The 25,858-nt window shown below is 35.8% G+C and overlaps 1 protein-coding gene across 1 annotated transcript in view; it reads left to right on the forward strand.

The window, feature by feature from the left end:
* Window positions 1–25,858, forward strand: part of LOC139013047 (MAM domain-containing glycosylphosphatidylinositol anchor protein 2-like) — a 512,403-nt gene that overhangs the window by 396,422 nt on the left and 90,123 nt on the right. Inside the window, exon 2 of the mRNA XM_070419270.1 lies at window positions 13,476–13,615. Coding sequence (XP_070275371.1) covers window positions 13,476–13,615 — 140 coding nt within the window. The remainder of the gene's footprint in view (window positions 1–13,475; window positions 13,616–25,858) is intronic.

A 25,858-nucleotide genomic window follows, 5' to 3' on the forward strand; every position in this document is an offset into this window, starting at 1 on the left:
ATATTTAATATAATATGTAATATATACAACAAAATTTGTTTCTAGTATAAGGCAGAACTACAGTTAAAACTGAACTTTGACAATTTACTACTAACCATTGCTGGTATCTCATTTTTTCAAATTTAAATTAAAAATATATTTTTAAGATGTTAGGGAGAACTAGATTGTCAAAATAACATGCATTGCATAGGTTCCCGGCATTTGCTAAATTCTTAGTCCATGAGAATTTTGCCCTGGTAGAGTCAGAATCATTTTTGCTTTGTGATCATTGTTCTTCTGTGGAGTTTAGAAGCAGACTTAAGGTTTGTTGTCACCATCACCATTGATTCCTCTATTCTTGGATCCGAAAGGCGTTTTGTGATATGCTGAAGAACTTGTCTTTGATGGGGCTAGTCACAGGCAGAGGCAATGATTTCTCAATGGAGAAAAACAATGGGGAAATTGGCAGTTCAGATCCTCAAAATTCTCTGCCTGCCATTGCTACTCTCAGAGAAGCAAATTGAAGTTTTCATTTTTATCATATTCTGTAGTAAACCTCATTTGCTTTCTTCATGAGCTAGACTAGAAAAAATAATGGCTCTCTCTAAATACTCAATTTGTGATTAAGTTTGGAGCAGAATGATGAGACTAATTTGATTTTAGTATTTTCTAGGGCTTTATAAATCTTTCCAAAAAAAACTCAAAAGCTGTTAATTTTAGAGAAGGATAAGTCTATTTAGGTATACATTCAGTCTAGAGGGGTTAAAATGATGTAATTAGTACTTATAGCTTCAGGAGTCCTGGTCTTGTGAGATACTGTGATAATTCATAAGAAACTAGTAAGATTTGGTTTAAAGAATCTTATCAGGATTCAATGACCACATGATATGTGGCTTCTGACATTAGTTTGATTTTAGAGGGGAAGAAGACTTAATCAAAGAGTTTAAGAATTAAATGCTGTCCCCTCTTGGGGACATTAGAGTAGCATTAGAGTAGTCTCTCTCTCTCCTTCACTCTGCCCCCTTCCTGACTCAAAGTACATAAAGAAAGGCATCATAAAAGCAAGATTGTGAAGTATGTCTATCTTAGCTTTAAAAAAAAAAAAAATAGTCTATGACCTAGCCTCCAAAATTTCTGGAGTAGTTCTTTTTTTCTAAAATTTACTGATTAGGTAGAGACATGATTCATTCTTTAGTTGGAGGCAGTTCAGGACATGGTATAGGATCCAGTAGGAAACCAGTAGCTTCTGAATAGGATGTCACATCCCTATCTAAGAAGGGGTAAGTGCAGCTCCAGATATTCACTAAGTTGGGGTACACAGATTAGTTCACAAAAGTGTTTTGTGAACAAAATATGAGATTACTAAAATATTTTATTGACTATCAAATATTTTCCAGGTATAGGTCAAATGCTTGTCTTGAAAAATACTGTGTAGAACATAGTGAGGGGCTTCCGGTAGGAACATACATGGGGAGACAGGACATAAATGTCTAATGGCCGTGGATGGCTGTTTTAAACTTGGTGGCCCATGGATCCTTCTCTGGCACACATGTCAGAAGTTGTCAAATGCTTTCTTTGAAAATAGTGTTGAGAACTTTAGATTCAGTGAAAAGTGTTTTATTTTTTTCCATCAACAGTCTTTGAAGTTTTAGCCTTAGATATTAATAGATTATGTTCCTAGATGAAAACAATGAAATGTATTATAATGAAATATGAAGATAGAAATGTGGAAACGTTCATGCATAAAATGAAAAATATATATATTGTTTCACTTAAGAAAATTAGTAAGAAAAGTCAGATTAGTATTTTGCTGTTATGTATTCAATTTTCTGTGAAGTTAGCACCTTGATTTGAAAATGATAGAGAAAATTACATTAAAGGTATTTATTTTACAAAAAGAATTGCTTTTATCTTTGTTTTAACATTAAAATTTAAATTGCATTATCACTTTATTTGTTTAACTTTAAAGTCTTATGAACATAATTACATTGTTAGTAAATGTCATTTTCTTTTGATGACAAACTTTCTCCCATCTTAAATAGTATCTATCACATATAAACAGATAACTTGAGTTTAAATTAAAAAACAAACTCTTTGCTTTAACTTGTTTACTAAAAATCATGTCAATTCCTGTTATTTAGGAAACAATAATAGCTGCTTTCTAAAGCCAGCAACTGTAGGACTTAAAGTCTTACCTTACTTTGGGCTTTGGAGTGTCTTTGGGTGACTCAATAAAATTATAACAATGTGACTCAACATGTGCTGAAAAATAATAAAAATATTCAAAACCTTTCATATTCAGGGCTCTGCATTAAAGTTCATATGAGGTAGATATGATCTTCTTTTGATTAAATCCAGAATAATCAATAGAATGTTAGTACGTTCATTTTACAACTCATCAAATTGGTTAAATCTCTGGATGTAAAACCTACAGATATGAAGGACCAATTATATTTCTTCAAAAAAATATAAATGGACTTGCACTGTTCAAACCTATGTTGTTCAAGGGTCAGCTGTAGTAGTCTGTATTGTTTTGAAGCGTAAATAAGTCTATAATTTTAAAAGATCCTTATAGTTGGATGGAAGTGAGCCAAGACAGGTCAAAATAATTACAAAAAATTAGTATCTTACCAAAATGATCTACTTTTCTGCCTTATTATTTTCTTAACATATACACGAGAGAGCAGAAATCAGACTGCTGTGGACTGAGGATTATGAAGCAGGTGCAGAAGTGTGGCTCAGAGTGTGCACCATTATTTTTATTCACCAGAGTGTAAAGGAAAGATAGGAAGATAATTGTTGTTGTTCTGTCTCCATTTTTTAATATGGGAGAGATTAAGCATATTTACATGCTGTGGGGATTAACCTTGATTGACTTTGTTTACACAAGAGATTAGACAGTTTTGAGAGATTTTTGCATATGTGGTACAGAAATTGGCAAAATTAAACTTGTAAATTGTGAACTAACAAAGAAAAAGGGGAAGAATAGAAAGTGAGAGATTTTAGGGAAGTCAATTTTATAAAAAATGATTCAGGATACTAGGAAAATAGTATAGTATCGTATTGACAAAAAGTTAGAGCTAGGATGGAAATACTAACTGTGTGTATGTGTTTTTTATTGATTTTAGAGAGAGAAAAATTGAGAGAGAGAGAGAGAGAGAGAGAGAGAGAGAAAGAGAGAAGCATCAATGTGAGGTGGAAACATCCATTGGTTGCCCCCAGCACACACCCTAACTAGGAACCATACCCATAACCCGGGCATGTGCCCTGACTGTGAATTGAACTGGTGACCTTTTGGTGCACTGCTGACACTCAACCAAGTGAGCCACAGTGCCTAGAGCTTATTTCAAAACTTTTGATATAACACAGGTGTATAGTACTTCTAAAAGATAATGTCTTCCATTCTTTTTACTTTTTTTCTTTCCTGCCTAAGTTAGTAGTTTAAGATACTGTGTGAATCTTCTCCTCCCTTCTTTTTTCAGAATGATCCCCCAGTTTGACTGTTAAATTACATATTGTATCTAAAGGCCTCATCCATAATTATTCCTCTTGTTGTTGAAAAAATATTGTTTTTTATAATGTAAGTAATTATTATGGTTTGATTTTTATAATGTAAGTAATTATTCTTTGCAGTCCTGAGATGGTGGTATAATATTGCTAAAATGTTCAATTTTATACTTACTATTGCTTTTTACTTTTTGCCCTAATCGTGGTTTGACATACTAAGATCTTTTTTCTCCCTTTCAGTCAAATCTCACCTCATTCATTTTTTGACCCCACTGCTCTACAGCCATATCTCATTCAGAATTCACCAATGCCATCCTGACTGTCAAAGATAATGACCTTTTGTCTACATTCTTTATCAGCTCTGTAGTAAGTGACACTGCTAGACATTTCACCATGAGCATTTCTTTATATAATTTTTTAAAGTACCACATTTTCTTTGTTTTCCTTCTAGTTATCAGACTTATAATCATACTAGTATCATTCTTTGGCCTCCCTCTCTGTATTGATAATTTATATTCTTCAGGTTTTATTATCCTCTTAGCTTCTCACTCTATGCTCTAAATGCTCTATTTTGAGACTTCGTCTCTTCTACTGCTATCAATCATCAACTGCCATTTAAATGTTCTAAATTTTTATGCCCAGGAACAGCTTGCCAATTGTTGGTCCAATCATAATTAACATCTAAAGCTGGATTCTTTATCTTGTCTCTCAAATCTTCATATCATTATATGTAATGTAATGACTATAAGGACAGAGGTATTAGGCAGAGGAGTTATCAACAACTACACGATTAATTATGGATGAGGCCTTTAGATACAATATGTAATTTAACTGTCAAATTGGGGGATCATTCTGGAAAATGAAGGGAGGAGAAGATTTACATAGTATCTTAAACTACTAACTCAAGTAGGAAAGAGAAAAAAGTAAAAAGAATGGAAGACATCATCTTTTAGAAGTACTATACACCTGTGTTATATTAAAATTTTTGAAATAAGCTCTGGGCACTGTGGCTCATTTGGTTGAGTGTCGGCAGTACACCAAAAGGTCACCAGTTCAATTCACTGTCAGGGCACATGCCCGGGTTATGGGTATGATCCCTGGTCAGGATGGGTGTTGGAGGCAACCGATGGATGTTTCCCTCTCACATTGATGTCTCTCTCTCTCTCTCTCTCTCTCTCTCTCTCTCTCTCTCTTTCTCTCTCTCATCAACAAAAAAAAACCCATATTAAAAAAATGAAATAAGCAGAAGAGACTTAAAAAAAAAAAGCAGAAGAGACTAATTACTGCCAATGTTCATTAGCTAAATGTAGGATGTAGAAAAGTGAGAAGTGTTCTATGAAAGCATATAATCTCTTAGACAATAGAACAATGGAAGAAAATGTAATCCTATATAATAAAGAGCTAATATGCAAATAGTTGTCACTCCCTCTTGCCCTCCTGCCCTCACACCCTCGTGCCCTTGTGCCCTTCAGCCCTTGCGCTGGGGCCTGGGGACCTGAGGCTGTGCCTCCCTCCCCAGCACCAGGGGCTTGATGGGAGACCTGAGGCTGTGCCCCCTGCCCTGTGGGGCTTAACGGGGGTGGGGCCAGCCAGCTCTGGGTCTCGAACGATTTGGAGGCATGTGTGGATGGGTGGAGACTTGACTCTGGGTCCTGTGGCACTCCCTAATCTCTGACAGGAGGAGATTTTCATATATATTTTACTAATTTTCTTTCATCTCTGACACTTCTATTATAGAGAAAGGGCAAATAGCAATATTAAAATATTTCCTCTAATTAATTCCCTTTTAATGTGCATGAATTTTGTGTACCAGGCCACTAGTTATTGTTATGTTTGTTTACAAACAAAACTGAAAAAAAAAAAAACCTAAAATAAAAACTGCATGACTGCTAAGAGAATATTATTAAGCAGCAATGCCAACTCTATTGTCTGTATCTGGCAATGGTAGAGAAGAAAAATGCAAGATGTCTTCTATCTCTTTGTCTCTGTCTGTCTCCCTACAGAATCTAGAGCAATGGTTCTCAACCTTCCTAATGCCATGGCCGTGGTGGTTGTAGCGGAGTGGTGGCGTGATGGAGTGATGGTTAATTTGTTTCTCTTTTATTCGTGTAGATTCTTAAAGGAAAGAAAACTCCTACTACTAAACTTATTACTTGCAAATAACAGTGTGTCTTTTGGGAACAGTGCCTGTTACTGGAAAAAGCTTCCTCCTCAAAAACATTTTGCTTCTCAGTCCTCACTCTCACAAAGCCCTCCATTATGTGGCCTCAGAGTCCCTCACCTCAACCCGCTCCCACCTGCAGGTAATGCAGGGCTCATGGAGGTTAAGAGAGTATCTTCTGTTTAAAAATAACCTTCTTTCACCCAGTTAACTGAAGTGTAAACTTCAGTGCATCTTAAGACTTTCTCCCGTACCTTCACATCCGGTTAATCTCCAAATATCTCTAGCAAGATCTCTAACATAGGTCTCTCTCCTCGTTTCCATTCTCAGGACAGTGTCTCTTCTATGTCTGGAGACATAATGGCAAGGTGAGAGAGTGGTACCAGTGTCAAGGTTTAGAATAAACTATAAACTGCATGGGCCCCATTTTACTGTAGTTATTTCCTAAATGCTGCAGGCAGCCTTTTACAGACATGCCTTTGAACACATTATTTCCTCTCTCTGGAATGCTCTTTCTCTTTAGTTCCTACCACATGCATCTTTCCAAGCTACATTAAATGTCACTGACTTTGTGAAACATATTGGAATCCCCCAGGCAGATTTAGTTATGCTCTGCTTTGTCCTTTTACAATACTTCTGACTTTGTTCTGTTAGTGTACCTATCCTGTTCAACTAGAATTGCTTTCTTAAATAGATTGGACAGACCAAATAGGCTGTAAGCTAGAGGACACAGTTCATACCACTAATTTTCATGTCCCCAGAACACAGCCTTACATCTGATCTATAGCAATCGCTCAATAAATATATGTTTGAAAGTCTGTGCATGAGATGAAAGGCTGAAAATACTCCTGGTTCTTGTCATTAGAGAATAATTTATTTGTGTTCTTTCTCCAACAGAATACAGACAGAATTTGGTTTAACTTTCAAAAGTATATTTTAACAAGATAAAAGAATGTCTCTCTTTTGCCCTTTTAGGCTGAACTCTTGAACCCAAAGCCAGCTTATTCAAATTAACGGAGATGATGTGATTAGTGTTAGGAAAGATTTTATGTAATGGGATTTGGTTTACTGCACGAAAATTCGGATGAATAAGAGTCTCATGCAATATTTTAACATTTTAATTTATTGCTGACTCTACAGGGCAAAAGGGATCATAGCCCTTAGTCCAATTTTAGGATGATGAATTGAGGATTTTTCCAAAACGGTAGAAGATAAAATACATTGCTTCATATATAGTGTTGCAGATTGCATTTATATTTAAAGGGAGTAAATTCAGTGCCACAATAATTGATATTGTGCTAAAATAGAATGTTGATGTCATTATAGTGATATTTGTTAAAACAAATTATAAATTAGTTACTAAATACCTACTCTGTGCTCCAAATTATGTCATATGGGACAGATGCCAAAAAGATGCTCCACCTGGCAAGGTACTAATTTAATGTCAGGTTAGAATGTTAAGAGCAAAGAGAATAACTGGGAAGTACATATCTTCTGGAAAAAAGTAAAAGAAATCATTGCTAAGTAATTCAATCAGGTATTATGAATATTGGCCCATATATCAGTCTGGTAATTATAGCTGAGGGAACATCACAAACAAAGATTGTTAAAAATGTAAGTACCCTTAGCCCAGGGGTGGGCAACCTTTTTGTGAGTGCGTGCCAAAACCAGCAAAATCTCTGACTCAAAATTCTTCTGTGTGCCAACCCTAATTTTTTGAGAACATGTTACGCCTACTTGATATCTCTTAAGGTGTACATATGTGAAAAATCTTGAAGAAATAATAAAATTCATTCGAGCGACAAAAACACAGTATATGATGATGAAAAATACATTTATTTTTACATGTACACTGATAGTCTGACAGAAAACTGTATGACTCCGTTTGATATTATCAGTGGGAATTTTGCTGCTGCATCACTGATGAGAGAGATTTTACATCAGGTTTATATTTCGTGACCTTCAGAGATATGCACGAGCTACTACTTTCATCCGTCAGGCTACTCCTATTATGAAACTTAACAAAATTCATCACTGAGAACAAAGATTCACAAGCGTATGTGGATGAAAACATGGAGAGTAACGCTGTTGCAAAGTTTTTTAAGCAGAAAAAATTTTCTGGAATGGCATTCCTAGTCCTCAATAGTTCATTTTCGACACTTCTCTCTGGTACTCCTGTCTCTAATCACTTTTTTTCAATGTTTTCCAAGTCAACTCTAAAGTCAATAAATTTCTGCTTCCAAACTGAGCAACTCTGAAATTCAATCAACTGCATTTCAAAGTCAGCCATGTCTATGGTCTTTAAGATAACTTGTTATGTAAAATTATTTACTTATCTAAGATGCACCTAAACTGAATTTATCTGAAAAATAAAAAAGTCGGTATTGAGAAAAAAATTGTAAATGGAAGATTATAAAAGAGGGTTTCGCGTGCCAGCAGAAGTTACTGGCGTGCCATGTTTGGCACGTGTGCCAGGGGTTGCCCACCCCTGCCCTAACCCATTCTCCACATGTCACTGGGAAGAGAGGTCCAACCAAAGGAAGGTGGGCACATGTGCAGTAAAGTCAGGTTGATGCAGGGAAGGTGCCTGTTAGTAATTAACAGAGATCATTGGCTAAAGGCTCTGGAGCTACTACAAGCCTGTGAAAACTTGGGGGTACATAATTCCCCAAACAAAGAAGTTCTCTCTCTTAGCTCTTGCCTCTGGGCTCTTGTGTCTCTCTTGCATTCACGCATGTTCCCTCCATAGTAGCCATGTGGCCCTGCAGACTCCCACGCAATGGACTGATGGACTGCAGTGGGGAGCACAAACTAAGCCAGCCTGATGCTGGATTGGACGTGCAGACATGTTTAACCACAGCCCTGCTAAAGGCACATCTGGACTTCTTCCTTGGCAGGACCAAGGGAAATAGGAACTTGGAAACTCAGGGGTATAATTCCACAGAAATACAGCTTTCTACAATATATCATCCTCCTGTACAAGTATCAAAAAATTATTTTTCTCATGACATCCCAAGAAGCCCACTTCCACAGGCAACCGGTGAGGATAAGGAGAGCTCCCCACTGGGAATATAATGACCTTTTTCAGAGCACCTAAATGCCAAGTAGAGGGACAGGGACTCTGAAATATCATCGGAGACATTATAGATTCTAAGGCAGGAAAAAGACATGAAGAGAATAAAAAATTCAAAATATTTTGTCAGTTGCAAGATTTCATGAATTTGGCAGGAATTGGAGGCGAGATGGTGAATGGGAATAACGTTATTTGGTTAAGTTTAGAGCAATCACACTGATTATATTGTTGATCTAGTTGTGGTGTAACTTTTTCATGAACAGTTTCTCAATCTTTTTTTATTGCCATAGTCTAGTTTAAGTCTAGTGTGGGAGTTATTCGGAACCCTAATTTAATTATAACCAGGCTAGATTTTTAATAACATGAAGTAGTGAAAAGATCAAATGACCACTGATTCTTGTCTCATTTAGGACACAACTAGCTGCAGACCTGTAGCCAGGTCACTAGCTGTGAGGACAAAATATTTATTTTCCTTCTACCATTCTAAGTTCTCTGGCTGGATTAGTAATCAAATTATCCTAAAACAGATTAACAGGAAAACATAACCAAATTTATTAAGTATGTACACCCAAGGGTCCCATAAGAATGTGAGCCCCTAGGGCAGATAAGGAGTTAAGGTTTATATGCCATTTTGAACTAAGGAGAAGGGATTGTTGTGGTTTGGGACTTCAAAGGGGAGGAAGGCACTTCACACAGAGATTGAAAAGCAAAAGCTTGGTTAACAATTGTTTTCTGGGCCATCTTTAACAATGGGACACAGAGAGGTCTTTGGTCAAATGGGACTTGCTAGCTCTTCCCTGTCTATCACACACTAGTTTATATTACACTATAGCTGTCTACGATAGTACTCCCCTTCCCTGAGCAGGTACTCTATCTAAATCCCTTTAGGCAGTTAGGGAGATGATCAAAGTTTTTTTCCTGTGTCTTTGTTTCTTAAAAATAACTAGGTTAAAATGATCAATAGCCAAAGGCATATTTTGAGATAGCAAGCCCTGCTTCCTCTCAATCTTCTCAGACTTTACTTCTAATTTGAAAATAAGAACATTGACCTGGATGAGCTCTAAGACCTGTTAAGTTGATTTTTCTGCAGAACAAAGTAGTTAATGGAAGCTTCCAAAATGTTCATCTTATCATTGAGCAGTTGAAGTAGTGAACATTTTGAGTAAGCATTTTGTTTATTTACAGTTACAGTTGACATGAAATATTATATTAGTTTGAGGTGCACAACATAGTGATTAGACCAGCCTTGGGCAAACTACGGCCCGCGGGCCGGATCCGGCCCGTTTGAAATGAATAAAACTAAAAAAAAAAAAAAGACCGTACCCTTTTATGTAATGATGTTTACTTTGAATTTATATTAGTTCACACAAACACTCCATCCATGCTTTTGTTCTGGCCCTCCGGTCCAGTTTAAGAACCCATTGTGGCCCTCCAGTCAAAAAGTTTGCCCACCCCTGGATTAGACACTTATATGCCTTATGAAGTGATCACCTTGATGATTCTAAGTACCCACCTGGCACCATATATAGTTATTACAATACTAGAGGCCCGGTGCATGAAATTCATGCATGAGTAGGGTCCCTAGGCCTGGCCAGTGATCAGGGACGATCAGGTTCCCCGCCTCCCAGCCTCCCCACCTCTGCACGGTCCCCCCCCTCCCCACCTCCCCACCTCCTTATCTCCTCCTTCCCTCGATCCCTCAGCTGTGACTAGTCACCTGCCATGTTCCACTCCACCCCCTGGTGGTCAGCGCATGTCATAGCAAGTGATCAAACTCCCGGTCTCCCGGTCAAACTCCTGAGGGGACACTTTGCATATTAGCTATATATATATATACACACACACACACACATATATATATGTAATTATTGACTATATTCCCTATGCTATCCTTTATATTCCTTTGACTATTTTTAAAGCTGGCAATTTTTTCTTCTTAATCCCTTTCACTTTTTAACCCATCCCCCAACATGAGTTACTTAGCACACATTTTAATGCATAGGAGCAAAAATACATGTTTGACACTTACAGTATGGGAGAGTATTTCATCCTCCTATAAAATAGGTGGTAGCTGCATGATGACTACACTATATAACAATTACCTTTCCCAAGAATGTGTTAAAATATAGAAGAAAGTAGCAGAAAATTAACCCTTGTAAATGAACACAATGTGCAGACTATATAATTTAAATGTTTTAAATAAGCTACTTATTTGCATAATGGTATTTTGGAAAGATATATCTTAAAATAGCAATACTATTCATTGACTTGAAATTAAAACAAAAATAACAAGTATAAATTTGTCTGGAAAGGATGTCATGTTACTGTATAATTAGATCTATTAATAAACGTGGGCTATCACTTATTAAGCTAAATTTGGCACTGATATATATTTTAAGGTAATGGACCTATATTTTCTATTTAACAATTTTCTATTTATATTTTGCAAGTGTTTATTTACTGTCATCGGTTCACTAACCTCTATAATGTGTATACAGTTGTATAAGATAGATCTTTTAAAATAAGTAACTCTTTAGTATCACTTGTCTAAATTGAAGTTTAAATGTGATCACTAGGGAGTGAGTTGTAGGAAACGTATGACATATATCAGAACACCTAGAGAAACGCTACAGATAAGGATTTCTAATGTTATACAACTAGAGAAATGTATAGACAGCATCCAAAGACATGGTAGAGAATTTTTGATAAATTGGTTCCATAGACCAAAAAAGCATTTGATTTAAGCATCATTTAATTTTTAAACCAGTGAAATGATGCTTAGCATGAAGTTCAGTCCTTTGAAAAAATTAAAAAGAAAAGACTATTTTATTCCTTTAAGTATTTTCCTTTAGTCCACAAATATTTAGGAGACCCAGGAAATTATTTCTGAGAATCTGATCTAAGTAGCACTGTCCTGTCATTATCTCAGATGTTTGGTAAAAATGAAGATTCCTGAGGTTTTATGCATACATAACACCAGGTTTCTGTGTATTCCTCTGAGTCTGTTATTTAAACAAGTTCCTGGGAGTTTATTATGCATCCTGAATGTAAGAACTACTCTTCTAAACATACTCTGCATTTTTATCCTACTGTTGGAAATTTTTACATGTCATTTGATTCTGGGTACTGAAGAGTGGAATCCTAAATTTCAAAGCTGAAGGACAGGACTCTACTTGGGTATTCAGAAAGAAATTGAAATAACCACTTGTTTTATTTTCCATAAGTAGCTTTCTATCTTTCAGTTTCTGTTTGAAATTGAGAAGGATAATAAAAAGGTCCTTTTCTATTATTGAAATCTGTGAGTGTTCTATACATTTGTGTCACATAAAACAAAGTTTAACATAGTGAAAACTTTTTTATTATTATGTTTTTATAGATTTCAGAGTTGAAAGGAGATGGAGAGAGAAATAGAAACATCAATGATGAGACAGAATCATTGATTGGCTGCCTCCTGCATACCCCCTATGGGGGACTGAGCCTATAATCTGGTCATGTGCTCTGACCAGAATTGAACCATGACCTCCTGCTTCATAGGTCAATGCTAAACCACTGAGCATATGGCCTGGGGGAAACTTTTTATTCTCAGAACACGAATTTTTTCCAAAAGGATTTTTTTTCCTTAAATTGGACTTATAATCATTTTATGTCTTTCATAAAATCAGTTTATTATCAAATTCTGTAGGATTCATTATACTTTTAAAGTTAAAAAATAAGAATTCCAAATATGCTGCATTCATGTGTAAGCAACCACAGCCTCTACTAATAATACTGCTGTTTAGATTGAGATTACTATCAGGACATTCGTGAGATTACTACTGTTCTTTACCTGTAGGTATATATAGCCTTTTCACTTGCCTTTAATTAAAATAACTCTTTCTCCCTCACTCCCAACTATATTATAAACTAAAATACTTCATTCACAAATGGTGATGATCTCCAATTTGAAGGTAGCAAATGATGGTAATCTCCTTGATGACAGGAAACATTTATCTAAGTTTGTCATGACATGCAGTACAAGTTTTTACATATGGTGGGTTTCCAGTGATATGTGAACCAATGGGTGATCATCAAATTTTATTGGCTTTTGGGACACTGAAATAGGAGAAAATTATTTCTATTGGTCAGCTTCATGAGAACTACATCTCTTTTGAATCAGAATTTTATATTTAGGCATCAATGATTTATTGATTTCTTCAGTGGCTTAATTCAATGATCATCTTTTGATCATATTGGTAGAGTAATCTATAAATATTGAAAACTAAATGGTTTGCAATTCCTGATATTTAAATCTTCTTATTCTTTAGCTTCCAGAGGGCTTATAAAATTGATAGAAAAATGTCTGCACTTCAAATTCCTTTTTCCTTACCAATAGTCTTCATTTGCACTAACTAGTATTTGGACAACATCCTTTACTATATTAAAATTTGCGTTTCAGAAAGGAAAGGACTCCTTAAATTTTAACAATCAAATTTTGTTATGTAGTTTTGTAATGATGGTGATTTTCTGAGTCACCAGTTTTCTTTCACCACCCTGTTCCCCCTTGACACATTAAAAATGTATTGATGACTTTTAGATACATTCCAAAGTTTTTGTCCAGCAAACTTTTTAAACCCTTGGGGATTCTAAGAGTGGTAAGATTGATAAATTCTACTCTGGTAAAACCTAATAAGAATTGCTTTTATAATGAGGATGGTTCATGGGAAGATTGTATACTTACCTCTTTTATGTATTTTGTCTCTCTTCCTGACTCAACAGCTCCCCCTACGGTTCGTATTGTGCACTCAGGGTTGGCCTGTAATATTGAGGAGGAGCGCTACTCTGAAAGAGTCTACACTATTCGTGAAGGAGAAACCCTAGAATTGACCTGTTTGGTCACTGGACACCCACGTCCACAGGTGAGTCCTGAACCGTGACATTGAGGAAAACTATTTAAGTTTGTGTGTGTGTTTTAAATTCAAGCATGGGGGTGTAATATGTTGATTGCTAAACATTCAAGCTTGAAGTATTCATGTGGATTAAATAAAAAATTGAAATTTTTGTTTTTCCATTGTGAAAAATTTGGAAGACACTTTTAAGGAAGCTATTTAAAACAAAACTACAAAATTATCTCAGTAATATAACTGAGTAATATAATTCATATGGCGATTAGTTTATGTGAGAATGTGGAACATGATTTCATGATGATATAATTGCTGCTCAGGAAGCACTTGTTCTAAAACCTGTGATGTATGAGGTCATGTTTACTGTCCTTAGTTGTTATATTCATAGAAACCTTGGAAAACAAGTGCTGGTAAGTGCTTTATGCATTCAGATTTTCAGAGTCATCACCTACAGCTTTTGTAAGCTATTTAATAGCAGAAACAGATACCGGGACTTTCAAAGGGCACTACAGTTAGAAACAATGAGCAAAGGAAAGCCTTTTAGGAGTGAGAGACAGGGTTAGCTATAAGAGAATATAGTAGGTTATGCATCTATAATGTAAAAATTTACCTCGGATACAGAATATTCAGGATGTTTTACTCATTAATTGCTAATTTTTATTGTGATATATTTAACCTGACTAGTACAAAATGTACATTGGTAATCAACACAAACACTATGATATAATGTCTTATTTGATAGAAAAAGTTACATGTTTTAAGTTTTTGTGTTACAGAGAAAAAAACCCAGTTAACACAACTTTATAGGGGAAAATAAAGAGCAATGTGAAAGGGGGGATAAATGGTGATGGAAGGAGACTTGAACTTGGGGTGATGGACATAGATACAATACGTTGTATCCCAATACAGATGATGTATTATAGAATTGCAACTCTGAAAACTATAGTTTTATTGACCAATGTTACTCCAAATAAATTCAATTAAAAAAGAACAATGTGGAGATTTCATGACCCATTATTTTAAATTTGTCTTTTGCTCCTGTCTTCCTTAATGCTTAATACTCAGGGATGTTATGATGCTATCATTTTGACCCTGAAGAAAAAATAAAAATTAGCATATAAACTTCTAAGAATGAATAGATTGATAGAGATAACTATACTTAAAACTAAAATGGTAAAATATGTCTTATAAAACTCATACTGTTAGTAATATGGAAAACCATAAAAGTAATCCTATATAATAAAGAGGTAATATGCAAATTGACCATCACTCCAACACACAAGATAGCCGCCCCCATGTGGACACAAGATGGCTGGCAGTTGTGGGCAATCAGGCCAGCAGGGGTGGGCAGTTGGGAAGGACCAGGCCTGCAAGGGAGGGCAGTTAGGGGTGACTGGGCCTTTAGGGGAGGACAGTTGGGGGCGATCAGGCCGGCAGGGGAGCAGTTAGGTGTCGCTCAGGCTAGCAGGGGACTGGTTAGGGGGTGATCAGGCTGGCAGGGGAGTGGTTAGGGGGTGATCAGGCTGGCAGGCAGGTGAGCGGTTGGGAGCCAGCAGTCCTGGATTGTGAGAGGGATGTTCAACTACCTGGTGGGATCGGGCCTAAACCCATATTCGGACATCCCTCGAGGGGTCCCAGATCGAAGAGGGTGCAGGCTGGGCTGAGGGACAACCCCCCCCATGCACGAATTTTGTGCACCGGACCTCTAGTCTGGGAAATAATAAAAAATATTGAAAATATTGTAACTCATTATGGCTAAAATTGAAATTTATAACATTTACTATTAACTGAAAATTGATTAAAGAATGAAATTGACTTAATAAAATTGATTTCTACAAATTTGACCCATTATAATCAGACTTGGTAGAAAAAAATTGCCAACCTGGACACATAAGGACTGAAGCAATAATTGTTAAAACTTGATATAGACAAAGAAGCTGATATGTAAAGCATTCTTATTTTTAAATGAATAGAGAAATCAATGGAGACCAGTGAAAAGTTTTTATTAAAATTTAGGGAGCAGGGTGAAGGAGGTCAATTGGGAAAAAAGGGGGCATCTATAATACTTTCAACAATAAAGTTAAATTTTAAAAATAATAAAAATACATATTTTCACTAAAAACAAATTCATAATATGTATAAGCATTTAAGACATAAATTTGTATTTCTCAATGAAGCTTTTCTACATGTTTTTGTTTGAACATATTATAACTTAATATGAGCAAAGTTCATGAAATTTCTCAATAAAATTGGTAGCATTATATGTGTAAAATAATTCATTTATATACATATTTCAAATGTAACATATCAAATATTATGCATTAAAAAAACCACCAGCCTTACTCACATATTTATTGAGTATTCTATATTGTAAGTTGTAATGTTGCATTGTACAAAGTAGATCTGCCCAATGTCCATAAAAGATATATTTATTAAATATAGTTACTTGCATGATTATTCTTTTAATATTCTTAATATTCTTATAGTTTTATACATTAGAGTATGAAAAAATGATATTTAAAATAGCAATAAATGAACTGATGCAAATTTAAAAAGCAAACAAAAACATAGAATTAACTAAAGAATATTATCTCAAAGAAAATTCAGTGTACTTATAATTTGATTATAATTTTTGTGCTTATATACATAGAACAAAAATTCCAGAATAAAAAATTTGGGATCAAAACCAGCTTCTCTTGCAACTTATGGCAAAAGAAGATTCATTATACTCCATTATTCCTACACTGAATGTGCCAAATTCTGTACCTTCTAAACTCCAAATTTTACATAAAAATGCAACTTCTTATCTGTTTTTAAGTCATCCCAGCTGTTCTGCTCTTTCTATCTCCATCCTTATCTTCCCTTAATATTAGAAATTTGTCATTTTGTCCATACAGCTTCCCTTTCATGATGAAGTGCATTCTTTGATCTCTAGCCAACCCAAAATAAGTTCTGATGCAAAGGACTAAATGCTGCCTTATTTTTCCTAAGCAATTCCATTTTTGGAAACATTTCACTGTGCTCTGATCTTAACAAAAATTTATTGTTTCAGTATCATCATTTCTGCATTCCTAGAAGTAATTCATGTGTTTGCAGGTGAATCAGTTTCAGCTCACATATCTGGTTTGAAAAATTAACTGGGCCTCTTCTTTGTCAACAAACTGTATAAGGAAGGCTGACAGAACAGCTGGGCCTTGGCAGCCTGGCCAAACACTGAAGGGCATGCTGCTGGCAGCTGGTCCTGAGGATGATTTTTCTTGGCTGATATTGTGAGGCTGGAATGGTTTTCTTGCTGCTTTGTCTAATCTGGATATGATAAGAGTTGGAAATGCAGTAGAAGGGAGAATTTCCTCATTCACTCTCCAGGAGAGTTCTTAGTCTGTTGCATATTCCTATGGCAATGAGAGACACAATGATTTCCATTTTCAGAGATATCCAAAGACAGCATTTCCCCCCAAATTTTAAAAATTTTCTTCAAAAAACATATTAGTTGGCAATGTGTATGATCTTAGAATGTTGATGAATCCAAGGGAAATACTATAAGGTCAATGCAGTAGTTAAGAGCATGATTGGTACCAGACTGCCTGGGTAGTTGACCTTGGGGAAGTTCCTAAACTTCTCTGATCTCTGCACCTCAGTTTTCTTATCTACATAATAGAGATGATGGTATGATGGTATTAATAATACCTTTATCATAGACTCCTTTTGAGGGTTAAATATGTATTCTAACTATATATGTACATATATTGGTATATATATATATATATATATATATATATATATAGCAAATAAGCAATATATTGTCACATAATAAAACACATGTTGGCTTTTTATTATTTTAAAGTAATTTATGATTAGGCTCTAAGTCTTAGAATTGAACGTAGGTATTAAAATAAGATTTAAAAAATGTTTCTTAGCATTCTTATAGTCTACTTTAAATTAGATTAATTTAAATACATTTTAATATTTTGTGTTTTAATGCTCTGGAAAGCCTTTATATTTCTGTTTATTAGCTTTTTTTTTTTTTAGCTTGCAAGGACTAGAACTATGTTCAGATTACCTTGTTTAATGAGGGTTTATTATAAAGTTGTATGGAGGTTTAAGAAAGAAAGGAGGAATTTGCCAGTAAATCTACCAATCTTATATTACTTCTAGACATCCATAATTTCAGGATTCATCTACTCACGTCCTTTTCATTTCCTTCCTTCCTTCCTTCCTTCCTTCCTTCCTTCCTTCCTTCCTTCCTTCCTTCCCTCCCTCCCTCCCTCCCTCCCTCCCTCCCTCCCTCCCTCCCTTCCTTCCTTCCTTCCTTCCTTCCTTCCTTCCTTCCTTCCTTCTCTCTCTCTCTTAATATTATCATACCAATAATAAATTAATTATGGGTATAGTAAAGGGTTTTAACAATAGGATGTTTAACATGAATGTTCCTCTCACTTTCCCACCCATTTCCAGTGATAAATATTAACTAGTTTGGTTATACCTTCCCAACCTGTTCAGTGCATCTGCATAAATATAATTATATATGTTCATTCATTTTTTTAAATTAGATCATGAAAAGTATTATTCCATGAGTAGAATTTTTCAGTTGTCCATGTGTTCAAAGGAGCAAGTATAGATCCAGCCTACTATTCTCAATGTGTGCTGCCTTGGAAAGAACTTGTGAACAATGAAAATTCTCAGGCCCATCGCATCAGAAACTCCTACTTTGGGGCCAGCAATAGGCTTGTGTCTTAGCAGGCCTAGGTAATTCTGATGTCCACTAAAGTTTGAGAACCACTGACTTAGTGCATTACCTTCACAAAGGCTGAATTGTACTTTGTAAGGGTACATTACATTCTACTGTGTGGGTGCATCACACATTGTAATTATGGCCATTTTATTCAACATCAAACTACTTACCTATTTTCACTATCACGAACAATAATCGAATGGACACTTCTATTATGTATATGTTTGCCTACATCTTTGTTACATGTATGCCAACATTTCTACAGGATACTTTTCCTTTGTTAAAATGGAATTATTTGGCCAAACTTGAAAGTGAATTTTATTTACTTCCTCACCATTAATGAATCATTTAAAAATTTGCCAATTTTATGTGTGAAAGTAAATTACACTCTATGAAGTTTAAATTTGCATTTTCTTACTCACTAGTCAGTTTGAACATTTTCCCACACAGGTCCGAATATATCAATCATTTGTACATCTTCTTTGTCTATTTATAGTTCTTATCTACTTCTATTTTCTTACCAGTTTGCCACCTGTCTTCCTGAAGGCCTGTGGGGACTTCTTATATACTACATCATTAAGTTTAATATCTGATACATATGCTGCAAATTTCACCTTCCAGTGTGTTGTCTTTTCATATTGCGTATGTTATTTTTATTCAGAGGTTTTTGTTTTTAAAAGATGAACTATTTTATCTTTTTATTTTGGGCCCTGAAATTTTGTAACTACTTTAGCAAGTTTCCTCATGTTAATACATCTTACATTATGTGTGTTTTTCTAACAGCTTATACTTATTTATATATTTGATGACTAAATCATCAGGGAATAGTTTTTTCCATAGTATGAAATATGAGTGTTCTCTCTTTTCTTGGTCTCTCACTCTGCCCTAATCCATACAGGATAGTCAACATTATACCCAACAGCCTTAAAAATGCTATTTTCTCTTCCTTTTTTAAAAACTGAGTTATACTTGACATGTAATATTACATTAGTTTCAGTGTACAACATAATGATTCTATATTTTTTCTTGCAATGATAAATTTAAAAACATTTTTACACTGTGTAATGTTTAAGATTAAACATGAAAACATCCAAAAGATGTTAAAAATGCTATTGCTATCATTTAAAAAGTTGCATCATTCTATTTTAATACTTTAATTATCCTTTTTTTGTGCCATGACATGGTATTTCAATTTCCAAACTTTTACAATATATTTTGATGTATAAGAAAGCAAGTCTCTTCTTCATCACTGTTTTTCAATATTTCCTTAATTGGCCTCAAACAGTTTTTTTCTCTTCTCTATGAATTTGAAAATTATATTTTCATATTTCCCACCCAAATAAATGTTGGGATTTTTAAAAAATATATATTTTTGTATTGATTTCAGAGAGGAAAGGAGAGGGAGAGAGAGATAGAAACATCGGTGATGAGAGCGAATCATTGATTGGCTGCCCTTGCAGGCCTCCCACCGGGGATTGAACCCACAATGTTGAACCATGACCTCCTCCTTCATAGGTTGATGCTCAACCATGAGCCATGCTTTCTGGTCAATGTTGGGATTTTAATTATATTGCATCGTTCTTGCAGGGAGACCATGTGGTAGAAAGCATGACAAACTTTACAAAGAATTTCTCAGTAGGATACTGAATATTTTAGACTTCTCAGGCATAAAAACAGTTTATTGTAATCAATATAATGTGAGGATCTTTGAATTTGTTTTAATAAGAAACATGGGTATGCATATCTGGAAGGCTGGAAGATATTGCCCTTTCATTTTAAAAAATAAAACAAAGGAAACAATTGACCCCCTCCTCCCCATTCCTGCCACCTCAACAATAAAGATAAATTTTAAAAATAACCTACAGCACTGACTATAAGGACTTCCATATTCAGACAAAAACAAATTTGACATGAAAAACTAAAAAGAAAAATGTCCATCAATTGAAACAGCTCTACTTTCATGAGTTGGATCTCTGGATAAGATTTTATCTGAGTAATATTTTATCACTAAAATATTTTTGAAAACCACTCATGAAAAATACTTACATATGTCCAAGGACTAATATAAGAAGCATTAAAACTGTCTATTAGGTTATTACAATTCATTCCTAGGGAGTTTTTGCTTTGTGGATAAAAACAAAACAAAACAAAAATAAATAGGTCAAGACCATTTTTCAGTTTTATAAAGGATCACATTCAGTCATTTGTTTGCTATATAAATACATTCTTGATGTTAGGACTGTTGCAATGTTTTTATTCTTATTCATTTTCTATGTAGATTGTAAAGTGATAATCTTAAAATGAAATTCTTAGCAAATCTTTGTAACAGGTTCTTCAGTTTAAAACCATTACTGGTACCTGTGTGTTGTCTTTTGCAAATATTTTCTATATTTTGGTTCATATTTCCATATTTTTTTCTAATTCAGCTATTAAATTTCTTAAAATAATGTTACTGCTTGCACATGGAAAACATACATTAGATTTTGGATTCATGTCCAATTAAGTGGGCAGAATTGAGATCTGCTATCTAATCAGAGATCATATAATATTATATTTATTCCTTCACATGGGTTAAATAATTTATTTTTTAATCTGTTTGATACATTAAGCAAGAGGCTTTCCAACTAAAAAAACTAATATTTTTTTTCAATGAATCCTTAGAAAGGATATGTGAAAGGGTTTTAACCAAGCATTACAAATTTTATTAGTCACAAATTCTATATCCATAGCTACCTTTACTGTCTCTCTCTTTCATGCACATACACATACACATCTTTTCTCATTCCCTGGCAATATACAATTTTATTAAGTTCACTAGAGGCCTGGTGCACAAAAATTTGTGCACTTGGGGGGTCCCTCAGCCCGGCCTGTGCCTTCTCGCAGTCTGGGACCCCTCAGGGGATGACCACCTGCTGGCTTAGGCCCACTCCCCGGGGGATTGGGCCTAAGCTGGCAGTCAGACATCCCTCTGGCAGCCCAGGAGCCCTCGGGGGATGTCCACTTGCCAACGGGGAGCAGGCCTAAGCTGCAGTTGGACATCCTTAGTGCTGCTGAGGAGGCGGGAGAGGCTCCCACCACCATTGCTGTACTGGCAGCCATCAGCCTGGCTTGTGGCTGAGCAGAGCTCCCCTGTGGGAGCGCACTGACCACCAGAGCACACTGTCCCCACTGTGGTGCCTGGCCAGCCTGTGTAAGGGGCTGATGGCTGTTTGAAGGCTGGCCACAGCCCCTTCAGGGTTGGGGTCCCTGGCCAGCCTGGGTGAGGGGCTGATAGCTGTTTGCAGGCTGGCCACAGCCCCTTCAGGGTGGGGGTCCCCCCCTAGGGTATCTGTCCAGCCTGGGTGAGGGGCTGATGGCTGTTTGCAGTCTGGCCAAGCTGCCCAGCGGGGACCCTCACCCCATGAGGGTGTGGCCAGCCTGGGTGAGGGCTGATGGCTGTTTGCAGGCTGGCCATGGCCCCCAGCGACCCAAGCTCCCAGCTAGGCTGGCTGGAAGCAGGTATCTAGGATTTAATTATCTTCTATAATTGAATCTTTGTTGCCTTGAGTGGAGGCCACAGCCGGCCAGGGCAGGTGGGAAGCTTGGCTTCCTCCATCGCCGGGGCAACCGAGCCTCCTGCTTGCTCCAGCTCCGTGGCTGCTGGCCGCCATCTTGGTTGGGTTAATTTGCATATAGTCACTCTGATTGGCTGGTGGGCATGGCTTGGGACATAGCAGTGGTGTGGTCAATTTGCATGTTTTTCTTTTATTATATTAGACTTTTACATGGGTAAATATATTCACCACAGGTTGTTTAGGCAGAAGCTCATTTGACATGAAAAACTGGAAAAATAAAGTGCATCAATCAAAACAGTTCCACTTTGATTGATGTCATACATTTAAATAGTTTTGTTTTCACTGAACTTTATATATCATATAGAAAGCCTTTTTTGGTTCAAAACTTTAATATACTCTCAAATTGCTGCTTTTTACTCCCAGTACATCAGCATATCCAAAGATTTTTTTTTTAATTTAATGAAAATTCTCATAAATTTAGAGAGTCATTTTTGCTCCTTGAAAGATCTGAATTAATTTACAGCTTTCTCAGAATTTATCTTTTATTTAATTCCATGGAAAGTCATATATTTAGAAAAAAACATTTAATACCCACATCAGTCACTTGCTCAAAAAATATTAATGTACTGAATGAGAAAATACATGTAGATAATTTAGCAGAGTGCCTAGCAAAAAGTAATTGTTGAGTACATCATCATTATATTTGTGATTGAATTGTTGATAAATAATAATAATATATTTTATCAAATTAATAAATGTAAGCTATTATTTTCATCACTACACAATTGCAGGTAACCCAATACAGTAGGTAGAGTATTCCTGTCTCTCCCATTGAAGTCGGTCTTGGCTGTGTGCCTGGCTTTAGCTAATGGATTTTGAGCTAGCTCAAACAAGTATGAGTCTGGATTTTGACAGTAGGGGGAATTTGAGGTGGAAGCACTTTTCCATGACTTGGGTTTGATTATCTGGAAGAATACCTGGAGGCAGCCCTAGTATATTGTTATGATGGCTCTTTGAAATTTAGACACCTACCATGATGTCTTGCAGTAAATTAGAGATATTGGAACTATCTTTGCAGAATAATAAAGAATGTCTCAGAAGACACTAAGGGGTGGGAATGTTAGCATCGATTTATTAGATCAGACTTGTTTTTAAAGATGTCCCAGGACAATCCTGTAAATGTACTGGTCAGATGGACACTGGCATCTTTGAGAAGCTCAGGGGTGTATGTCCTCTGTGTACTGGGGTTGAAGTAGAGGATGCTGCCATGAACTGGGATCTCTAAACTCAACAGGTTGATAGGATTCTGAAATGACAGGGATTGGGTGGGGACACTTCACCAGCAGATACAGTGTAGATATAAATAGTGTAATGAGCAGCAATGTCAGAATAACAACCAGGTTGCTTTTATGTATAGGGCTATGTGGTAATGAATAATAGATTATTGTGACTTTAGGGATAAAAAAATAAGGGTAGCTGTCTAGAGTGGTACTTGACTACTAAAAATGGTCAAAAATGATACCTGGTGAAGAGGTTGACATTTTATACTGTAATACAAAATCATAATCATTCATCCAGCTTAAAAATCTAAACTAGTCCACAGAGCCAGCGCTCATTGTTTGAAAGAGAAACCAGGTTTCTTTGAGGAAAGACCTAGTAATATTATTAGAAGCTTAAAAAAACATACAATCTGATTATTTTTCAAAGGGATTTGTGGCCATTTGTCACAGTAATTTGCAATGGAGAAAGAGAAATACCAAGATTTTTTGAGGGTCATTGAAGATACTGAGTCTGAGATGGCACTGAAATCGATGGACTTGTAATGCTAACACCGAGTTGGGGATAATGGATGTCAGGTGATAAATGGAGCCCTGGCCCAGATAAGTGGGCAATGGTTATTTCTCCAGACTCCCAAGTAAATAATTGGAATGGATATATTTGCAGCTGGCAGGATCCTCACATTGATTACCTGACTTGTGAAGTCAGTCAGTCTTTATGATAGGAAGGACCCAGTGGAATCCTATAAAATGGTTCCTCTCAATTCAAATATTAGATCAGAAGTAATATTGAATCCCAGGAGAAATTTTGAGATTAGGTAATACCATTAAAAACTTGACACTGAAGAAGTAGTAGTCTCCATTATGTCTCTCTCTCTCTCTCTCTCTCTCTCTCTCTCTCTTTCACAAAAGCCAGGTGGATTATAGCAGATGATGATAGACTATGGAAAATAATCTAGCCAGATTGTTGTTGCTGGGCCAGATGTGGTGTCTTCACTGGAATAAATCAACACATCTCTGACACTAATTGGTAGGCAGTTAGTCATTTAACAAATAAATGTTTTTCAATTCTCATCAAAAAGAATAATTTAGTTTGCTTTTATATGGGGGTGGACAGCAATCCATATGTACTGCTCCATTTTGGGTCGAGATTAACTCTCTTACTCTATGTAACAGGGACCCAGATGGTCTTGGTAATCAACAGTCCATTATATTGATTACATCATATCATTTTGATCTTTTGAACTAGCAGTAACAAGTACTCTGGATGCTATAGTGAGATAAACACTTTCCAGAGATGAGCAATAACATAACCCAAATTGTAGTGGTCTGTCAAATTGGTGAAGATTTTCTGGAGTCCAATGGTCTGGGCATACTAGTATATTCCATCTAAGATTGTAAAAAAAAAATTACTCTTTATAATCTCTACCACTGAGAAAGAGGGCCAGCGTATGGCAGGCTGTTTTGAATTTTAGGGGCTCCATGTACTACATTTGGAAATATTGTTCCAAGTTACTTTATCAGGTAACTATAAAAGCTATAAGTTTCAAGTAGATCTTAGAGCAAGAGAGGGCTCTGCAATAACCCCAGGTTTTAGTTCAAACTACTTTCCTGCTTAGGCAGTAGCATCTGGCATATTTGGGGTTGGATATAAATCCTGTGTGAATTCTTTGTTAAGTGCTAAGAAGAGACTATAGATTTATAGAATCTGAAGGAAGAGTAAACTTTTCACTGCAGAGTATTAAAAGCAGCTCTTTGGTCAATAGGGAATAGGAACTTATGGTACATGCCGCCCTGGTTGGGCAGTTATGTGAAACATTCTACAACATGACTCTTTGGAGGGTCCTAGTAGAATGGGGCCACAGTCACTCTCAGCAGTGACTAGCACAATAACATTTGCTGTTTTGGTTTTTCCTCCTTTTCTATGTCACATTTCACAGTCCCCTACTCTGTGTCTCTGGGGTTATCTACTTGTAATCTCTTGTCTCACACTTTTTTTTCTGGGGAAATTCCAGGATAAGACAGTACCAGTCTCCTGGACTCCGATCTAATGAGGAGTACATTTATACACCCAGCCCTAGTTTCCTCTTCCTTACTGTTAACCTTACGTTGTTTAATTGTGATTCAGAATTATTCTACTTCTACTTTTTCAGAAGATTCATAAAGGAAAACCACAAATCATTAGTTAAGGTCTGATATTCAATCACATTTTGCTTTTATTTCTTAAAACTTTTATGTAATATAATAGCAGAGGTATAGATTATATTTTCCTAATGTATTCTCCCTATCTCTTTAAAAAATGTATTTTACTTGAGTTAAATCTAAGTAAGAAAGGCTGCAAGTTCATGTACAAGAAATTTTGTGCGATGAAGTTTTATGATATAAATACAGACTGAGAATTTGTTTGGTTTACCACTTTGCCTCTCATGGTCAAAACTGGATCTTCAGAGAGATCAGAAAGCAGATCTCAAAACAGAGTCAAAATAATTAGGTGTATAAACCACATGGAATTTTGAAATTAGATGTCCTTTTTTGAAATTACCTAATTTAATGAAAAATATAGGTAGGAGTACTAAGATTATAACCATCATTGTATTATAGCAGTTAACATGAAATAAATATTTTAAAATTATCAGGACATTTAAAAAGGAAAGAATGAAATCAATACTACATATCAACATACAATTGAGAATTTATT

This window comes from Myotis yumanensis, unplaced genomic scaffold (genome assembly GCF_028538775.1).
Source record: "Myotis yumanensis isolate MYYU_CA2020_CCGP unplaced genomic scaffold, mMyoYum1.0.hap1 SCAF_1, whole genome shotgun sequence".
Classification (NCBI taxonomy): Eukaryota; Metazoa; Chordata; class Mammalia; order Chiroptera; family Vespertilionidae; genus Myotis; species Myotis yumanensis.